At 33.1% G+C, this 9,291-nt stretch overlaps 1 protein-coding gene across 1 annotated transcript; it reads right to left on the reverse strand.

Moving 5' to 3' along the window:
* Positions 1-2,930: 2,930 nt before the first annotated feature.
* Positions 2,931-9,043, reverse strand: LOC130682087 (deleted in azoospermia-like). Its single transcript, XM_057496214.1, has 9 exons — positions 8,918-9,043; positions 8,555-8,646; positions 7,944-7,995; positions 7,447-7,510; positions 7,218-7,357; positions 5,742-5,810; positions 4,961-5,014; positions 4,081-4,197; positions 2,931-2,984 (listed from the first exon to the last, which is right to left on the reverse strand). Exons 1-9 carry the CDS (start codon positions 9,041-9,043, stop codon positions 2,931-2,933), a joined length of 768 nt encoding a protein of 255 aa, XP_057352197.1.
* Positions 9,044-9,291: the final 248 nt, after the last annotated feature.

Genomic DNA, 9,291 nt, shown 5'->3' on the forward strand with positions numbered 1-9,291 from the left:
TGTTCAAATTATCAAAATTCTGACCTTTCAAAATAGTAGGTTTTTTAAAACAATTTTTTGAAAATCAGCATTTATTTCAAACTCTGAAAATGTTAATTTCTGTTTAAAAAAGTCCTTACAAATGTATCTTAAGTTACTCCTTTTGGTCTTTATTATTTTTTACTTTCAGCTATATATTCAACACAGAACATTTCTAAATAAACATCTAATGAAAAACAGTTTCATTGTAAAGTAAAACTAGGCCATCCAATATAACTTATGTAGAAAGTCTGAGTGCAATTTATACAAATTCAGCATTAAATTTATATAATAGTGAACAACTTTCAGTCTCTTAATATTCAAAACCAACAACTTCCAATGAGACTAGAAAGTTAACAGAGAGAATCGATCAGATTAAAGCACTGCCCGACTTCTTCTAAAGTAATGCACTCTTTTATCCTAGAAAAGACAGAAACAGTCCTTTATACTTCACTGAAAATTTCCTACTATCACTATGACCTAAGAGTTGCAAAATACTTAAAGCATTTATTTTAGTTTTAAAAACTATAAATATTGAGAGAAAAGTGATCCTTTTTGGGAAGCATTCCTTAACTTAATTTTAAAAAGTACTGTTTTCACTAAAAGAAGTGCATAGGGAGAAACCATGGCTTGAGAATAGCACTCCACTTCAAATTGAAATCCCAGGTTTTTAGGTTAAAAAATAGAAGTTTGGGCATTCTTTAAGGCATATCCTTATCCTGTGATGATGATCAATCATTCTTTAGGAAATAAAGAGAAAAATAAACAACCTATCCGTAATTGTCCCATCCATAATTAACAGGTTTTACCCTGGATATGCCTGGACTTTACGCTGCTGGCAGATGGGCAGATGGAGGGAGGTGAGGCATTACAAAGAGGAATAGAGCTCAGTAAACTAGTAATAACCTAATACTATCTTCTCTACTTACTCAGATACATTTTTAGCTGTCTGTGTTTAGTCAATTTCCTAGGAATTTAATTCAGTTTGTCATATAAAGAAAGGTGGTTTCAGGAAATTATGTCATCTGCAACAGGGTAATTATCCTATTTGAGTTAAAGCCCAGAAAATTGGTCACAAACTCAAATACCTTCAGAGGTCAGGTAAAGATATCAAAGATTTTGAAGGAGCTGGAATTAGGACAACAGAGTAGAATTTACTATGTATATCCTGCCTCATTGCATTCAATTTCAATGAAAACGACGTTTAGCTTATCAAAATAGGTCTAGATGCCAGACATATGCAAACTACCAACTTTTGACTCATAGCCCAAAGAAGCAGAAAATTGTGGAAGGTGTAAAGGGAGACTTTTGTCTAATACCAGGTGAAAACTCAAGTTCAAAGACTGTATAATTTAAGTACTGTCTATTTAACCTTGAAAACTTTGGGCAAGGTAAGCTGTCATATAGCCCCAGTTCTTTCATTTTAAATTGTACTGTCTATACAGGATGAAACAGCCAGAGAACAAATGTCAACTTTAAGTGAGTAAGTTTATGTTCTCTGTTGTGAAGATGGTTGAGGACTTGATCCTGTTAACAGCTCTCCCCTTATGCATTTATAAAATCCTTACACTGCCTTTAAAAAGGCTGTAAGCTTCATCCTACGTAAATTCATTGATGGAAAAAAGCTATTCTCCTTTAAGACACCCAGCAATGGTTGAAAATTTCCCTTTGAATCGAAAATGGTGCTGTCATTTTGGAAAACTTCAGTCAGTTCCTCAAAACGTTAACAGCATTACTCATCAGAGGCAAAAAATAAACAACCCAAAAGTCTATCAAGTGAAGAATGGATAAACAAAATGTGGTATATCCATAAGGAAAAGGAAATGAAGTAGTGAAACACGCTCTAACATAGATGAACCTTGAAAACATAATACCAGTGAAAGAACCCAGTCATAAAAGGCCATATTTTGTATTATTCTATTTATAGGAAATAACCAGAATAGGGAATTCCTCTAAAGAAAGTAGGTGTGATAGATGAGTTGTGGGGAAAATGTAGCGTGACTGAAAATGGGTAGGGGGTTTATTTTGGGGGGTGTTTAAATATTCTAAAATTGATTGTGACCCATGGTGTACAACTCTGTGTGAATATACTAAAAGTATTGAATTGTGCATTCTAAATGGGTGAACTGTATAGTATGTGAATTTTGTTTCAATAAACCTGTTATAAAAAATTTTTAAAATCCTGTTCTCCCCATGGAGAGTCCAGTCAGTTCCTTTCCATATTTACAGCCTCAGAACTAAGGGATGTTAAAAATCTTTAGTCCTATGTTTCCTCATCTTAGACTTGTAAAAACTGGAGTCCTAGTAAGATTTGAGTGATTTGTCTGAGGTGATAGAACCAGGACCAGAAAGCAGAACTTAAATTCAAACACCCACATTCTCTTCCATTTTACCAACTCTGAATCATCTTCCATTTCTTTCTACTCAGCTCTTTTTACTGTTTCACATAATCTCTTCTCTCCCAGCATTGTTCAGGTATGTCATTTGAGTGATCAATTTCTTTTCTTCTCTTTAGTCCAATATCCATGTACTCTTAAGTTCTGCTTTCTGTCATCTAAAATTTTATTTTTGTATTTGGTCAAGCTAATATTCTCTTCCAACTCTCCTCTTTCAGGAACCTTTTCAATTGTCAGCTTCTGCTAAAGGTCTCTTTCCCAAGGACAGACAAACTCTACTGTATCGAAGTTTGAGCAATATAAAATATGCTGCCAGGCAAAACTCTCTCACAATGGTTTACTGGGTTACAGTCAAATGCCAAGAGTTCAATTAAATTCTCCACATGAACTCAAGCTAAATATACTATAGGAAAAAAGATGATTCATAGCTGACAAATGTGCATTTTATCATGTATACTATTCCTTTCATATCTTGAAGTAGTCATCTTGAGTAACAAGTGAGTTTCCCAGTCTGTTCTATGGATTACATAGACAAGATACCACCGTCTGTATGCTTCGGTCCACAGATTTCTGAAACAGAAGTTTTCAGTAATCTAAAGATTATTCCTTTTACTCTTAAACATTTTTAAATAGATTATTGAATGCACACACTTCTTGCTAAAGAATTCTTATGTAATTCATAATTCTTACCATATGTCACTTCATATGTAACTTCTCTTTGATACTTAAGAAACAGTGTGCAATCTTAGTCTTAGTGATAAGAGCACTGGTTGAAAAAGCTCAATTTAGTAAAACCCCAAAATATATTTCCTTCAGTTCTTTAATTTTTCCTCTTAGGTAAGAAACAATGAACTTCAGCATTTCAAGAAAAAATATCCAGGATAAAACCTCTGTACACTATTTTAATATTTTTTCAAATTTTAATTCATGTTTCAAATCAGGGAATTGTTCAGTAGTTCTGAACATCCTATAGTTCATAGTTCGCAGCATTTCCCCCCCCGAGAAACAAATGGATGAAGTTCACACACTGCAATGGGAATCTTCAACATTATGTTGTGATTTCCCCATCATATCAACTACTTCTACATTCCCACTCATTCAAAATAGAATTCAAGAGTGACAGCATTATTATAGGAATCTGATCTAAAGATAATAGAGAAATAACTCTGCCTATTTCAGTACTTCAGTTATTACTAAGGACTCCACCACTCTTAAGAGCCACCAAATGTTATAAGAATACCATAATTATGTATTATAATTTAGCTTGTAATTGTTTGAATTGGTAAAAGACAAGGCAGATATAATTCATACTTTTGTGGAGTAGGATTCCTAAGGAAACCTGCCTATTGCATCTTACCAAATCATGTTAATGCAGTATTTATGAAAGTATGGTTAAAAAATGAAAATGGAAATATTACTGAATGGAAGGACAATGGAAAAGGGTAAGATTACTGAATCAGAAACTATATGTATACAATGAAAGTTTCAAGGTACTGAGATTTCATCAACTTTTACATAAATTGCTGAAATATCAACTGTTAAGCTCTGTAATTTATGGCTTCCATATTTAAATTTGGGCAAACATGCTTGCTTCATAAAGAGCCATTATTAAAACTTGAAAAAAATATGAGGCTATAAGTATTAGTAAGTAAAATGAGATGTTTGCCTTTTGTGGGCCATTTCCAGAGGATGCAGTTGCTTCACGAATGGAGCATTCACTTGTCAAAATTTCAGCTCCTGGGTCAACTTCATTACAGTGGTAGTAGTTAACAGCTGTATAAGTCTACATTTAAGATAAAAGTGTGAGTAAAGAGATATTCATTAGATACATTTCTAAACAATCTATTCTTCAAAATGTTGAGCTGATACTGAAAGTATCAGTGTGGACTTAGTTGAAAGGCAGTAAAGCAATCTTTTATTTTAAAATGTTTTCTAAGCTTCAACATGATTAGAATTAGAAGGAGTCAAAGAAAAGTAAACTCCAACATGTAGCAAGGCAATAGGAATTTCCCAGTGCCTAAGAATTTTAACTCGTATTACATCCTTCTACGATCCAGTCTTGATGAAAGACAGAAGGCAACAAAGGCTCAAGTGTTTTAAGAGTTAGCACCCTCTTTTGTTATTATCCTGTTCTTATACAATAGCTATTAGTAGCAAAGTATTTCTTTATTTCTCTTCAACAGATTTTTTATGTGTGAAACCAAGAGGCAGATACAATACCAATTCTAGATTCCTAAGATTAGAATTAGCATAGGTATTAATACTACCTTTCTTGGATTATGCAATGTATCAACAAGCGCATGAGTAATGTTGTATGGAGAGCAGCCATCATTTACGCACACTAAAATAATGAGAAACAGCCCAGTTCCAACCACAGGAGTATATACTTGCATTGACAAGAAATTAAGAAAACCTAACACATAATGTAAAAGGGTATTTAAAAACATTTCTAGGATTACATATGACTAAAGGTCAAGATATATAAGTCAAACAATAAATATTAAAATAATGAATAGGGAAGTACATGTTTGGTTAATTCAACTTACCAGAGGAGGAATAACATAACTATTGTGTTCCCCATCAGACCACTGTGGTGGCATCTTTAAAAAAAAGGAAGTAACTATTATTTATATATTCTTATATATTTTCACACAGAGAGGAGACAGTTTTGAGGTATTTACTTGTCATGCTAGCTCCTTGAACTTGTTACAATAAAAGAAAAAGAATGGAAGTAAGATGTACTTTATGTTTATAGTACCTGAGGGTTTTATTGTTATTTTCATATATAAAACTCACCTTTTCCTCAGTTTTCTGTAGCTGGCTTTCAGGAAAACTCAGAGATAGCAGTTCTTTGAACCTATTACCATAGATATGGGTCCTGGGTCATAAATAGGTTCCTCTCCATGGGCAGAAATTCAGAGAACTACTATCTTGGTAGCCAGATAATATAAACATTATCAAATACAACTGGAATTCAATGCTCAATCCAATCTCAGAGCATTGAATTCCAGTTGTATTTGATACAAATTTATATTCAGCTTGGATTATTTCAGCTAATTGACAACAAGGATGGAGGAAGACATGTGGAACTATAGGAGAGGACACCAAATCTTGACAGTACAGAAGAAAACTTGCTAAGTATATTCCTGTCAAAATATCATTCCCTTATTCTTAAGTAATACAGCCCATAATTCTAGACAAATTCTTATTTTTTCTTGTATGTAAGCCTACTCAACTAGTTTAAATAACAATCTACTGGGGAAATTTACATAGATAAAGGCTTCACTAATATTCCAAAGTAAATCATTTTGTTCCTTCTTAAATTACCTGATAATTATATACAGGCAGCTGATAACCAGTGATGACCTGAACTGGTGAACTTGGATAAGGATATGCCTGAAAATAAAATTTACATAAAGAATGTAATATCAAGGTAAATTTTTAAAAACTAGGAGGAAGAAATATTATTCCTAATGTAACAAAAATATAAAATAAATCTTCATTATTTTTCTGTATACCATGCAGGATTCTATTTGAGTGACTGGCTTCATGAAGAAAAAAGCATTCTCTGTTGAATGTTAGCTTTTTGGGTAGGGAGGAGAAAGATATAAATGAGGGAAGTGACTGATTTTGCCAACCTAAGTTTATCTTGTTTACCTCCAATTAAAAGTTCTCTCTTACACTGGTGATGAGGCTCTATTCGGACAGATTTCCATGTTAAAGTTATATTGACACACCTGCTACTTTTTTGTATAAACACTTTTAGGCAGTTTGTTATTATTTGACAATATTATTGGGGTCAGGTGTAATCCATCTGTAGTCCTTCTATAGATTTTATGGCTCCTTCTGTATTTTACTTCTAAATGTTAAGGGTAGTGCATAACCCAAAATTGGAAATGAGACTATGTATTGTATCTTTCAATAAATATTTACTTAATCAAAACATCTACCATAGTAGCATACATGAGTACAGCCAGAAGAGGTAATAGCTCACAGTAAGTACTAGGAGCAAACAGGAGTTTTCTTCTAGCCATGCTTAGAACAGGAAAAATAAAATATGTACCATCCTATACTTCTGGTTGATGGAAAATGTAAACAAATGAAAGGCAATGTAGACCTATTTCACATTATCTTGTCTTTCTTTTCTTCCAAACATCTTTTAAACTGAAGAAAGTAAAATGAACCAAGTGTTATCATCAGTAGGAGATATTAAATACTCCAAATCCCACTTCAAATATTAAAGTAACCAGGACCAGGTAAATTATATGCCAGAAACTCACAGGACTTAAAAATACAGTTAAGTCATCAGGAACCTATTCATTCTAGAACCAGAATACATCTGGATGCCAGCACTCAGTACGAGGAGGCATCTAAAAATCATTGCAAATATAAAGAATAATGAGAAGAACTGCTAACCTTAACAAAGAATAAACCATGCATAAGGAAAACTGCCTTCAAATGTTTAAGGAGTTGTCACAACAGGCAAAAAAGAAGAAATATTTGCTATGTGGCCATAGGGGTCAGTTCTAAGATAAAAGTTTACCAAGTATATGGAAGCAAGTTTTAGCTTAGTATAAGGAGTAACACTAAGAATAACAGGTTGCTAAAAACTAAATGTAGTAAGTTTCCATCACTCCAAGTATTCAAACAGGGACATATATATATATATATATATCACTTATTATAGAAATCATGGATATAATCCCACAGAAGTCAGAAATAAGACAGGCTTACTTTTAAAAGGCCCCATCTATAAGATCTCCAAAACTATAATAAAAAGCCAGGACTGTACAGAATTCTCACCTGCACATACAGAGTTATAGGATGCATCATGGTTGGAGGCTGCATGTAACCTACAGGGTTGTGACTGCTCCAGAGACACTGAAAGTGTGGTGGTGGTGGTGTATTAAAAACCAAAGGACGTGGATGCACATGATAAGCACCTTTTCAAAGGATAAAAAGAAAACAAAACCTATTTTCACTTCTCTGAAAAGCTATGCATCTGTCAACATCAATTCCTTTCTTTACTCACAGAAATTTTGTTTCCTGATTGCAGGGCCCAGTTTCAGCTTTTTACCATGGAAACTTATCTGTGACTGAAAATAAAAACAGCAGCAAAACCAGATCAGTTTTGAAGCCTTTACTTCTAAAACTTTGGTAACCTAGTCCTCTAAGATTCCCACAGTCAGAGATCAGACTGCGACCACACCAAATAAAAATCTATCTGCATAAAGCTATCTTATCTACCCTCACTACTCTAGTCAAAGTGTTCAGAGGTGTCATGAACTTGATAAAAAACTTTTACATGCTATCCATCCAGTCCTGTCTCTAGTTCATGAAGCCAGATATGCCCAATAAAAAATCATTTCTGACAAGCTATGTAAGATTAAGTTTGGGATTTCAAACATGAAGTATATATATTTATAATACTCCATACAAGAATTCAGGACTGAAACAATACTAAACAAATCTAACCTAAACTTAATTAAACATAAGGTAATTAAGAGATTTTCCCATAAGATTACTTACTTCTACTATCTTCTGGACATCCACATCATTATAAAACGAAACAAATCCATAGCTAAAGGGCAGATAAGTATAAAATCACTGCTGTAAGTATGACCTAAAATTTCTAGTAGTCAATGAGATAATTGACAGAATCATGATAAAGGATAAAGCATATACTGAGATAAGTATTTTAAAAATGTACATAATGGATCCAGCATAAATCTTACCACATTTTTTTTTGTTTTCTTACCCTGATCTATGTCAGAAGTAAGGTAGCATGGAAACCTCATTCAGTAACAGAAAATTTGTATCTAAGACCCTGAATTTATTACCTACATCAAGATGGTTAAAATTTTAAATACTGTGAAATGTGTGAAGAAAACAATTGATAAAACTGACTAACCCACTTATGTGCAATAAGTGAAGACAGGAAATATTTAAATACAAACATCAAGGAAATTGTTAAATAGAAGAGCTGGTAACAAACTTTTATCCTCTACATAAAGGAACCTGACAAAGCACCAGAATTCATTTATACAAATGTAAGAATATCAGTTTTGAAGTCTACTCTGATACTCTATAGATGCCATAACACACTTTTTATAATTTATACTGAGCATGTTTTAACTTACCCTTTGGGTACACCAGTTCGATCCGTGATTATCTTCACTTCTTTTATTGAACCATATCTAGCAAAGAAACTTCTAATTTTGGTTTCATCCATCTATAGAGAAGAATTTGACTTCAAGAGTAAAAACTTGGCATTCAAAAACTTTTATTATACTATAAAGAAGACTTAATGTTGTGGAAGTATCTCCCTCAAGTATCCCCTAACTACCTGTAGCTCTTTGTCAAAGACAGTTTTAGTCCCTATTGGTTAACATAAAACCAATTCCAAACTTGCATGAGTACAAAAAAACCTATGTTTTCAATAGGTCCAATATCCCATTATTCACAATGTATTTTTTAAAACAAATGAAATACGGATACAATACCCTAACATCGATTCCACCAACAAAAATGGTGTTTGGCATGATTTTGCCTTCTGGTAAAACATAGCCTTGGCTGGTCGTAGAAGATGAGAACTGGGTGCTGGCCTCTTTGGAGATGGTTGAGTTCATAGTTTCAGAATTTTCAGCAGACTGCAATTTCAAAAGCAGATATCATCACTAGATGTACAGGCTAAAGCTATACATGATGTGCTATCAATTTTGTATTTAAAGTATAAAACATTTTCATATAAATCACCTTCATTATAAATTAATAATCAAACAACTTAGTTCAAATTCAGGATTTAAATTAATTAGAGTAATCGTGATGAAATTTTAACAAAACTGTATCATACTTTCTTAAGCCCAATGTTGCCCAT

This window comes from Manis pentadactyla, chromosome Y (assembly GCF_030020395.1).
Source record: "Manis pentadactyla isolate mManPen7 chromosome Y, mManPen7.hap1, whole genome shotgun sequence".
Classification (NCBI taxonomy): Eukaryota; Metazoa; Chordata; class Mammalia; order Pholidota; family Manidae; genus Manis; species Manis pentadactyla.

Coding starts and splice junctions, on each gene's coding strand:
- LOC130682087 (XM_057496214.1), bottom strand. CDS start 9,043: ATGAACTCAACCATCTCCAAAGAGGCCAGCACCCAGTTCTCATCTTCT. Junction 8,647..8,917: donor TTGGTGGAATCGATGTTAGG/GTATTGTATCCG, acceptor TCTTCTCTATAG/ATGGATGAAACCAAAATTAG. Junction 7,358..7,446: donor AATCAGGAAACAAAATTTCT/GTGAGTAAAGAA, acceptor TCCTTTGAAAAG/GTGCTTATCATGTGCATCCA.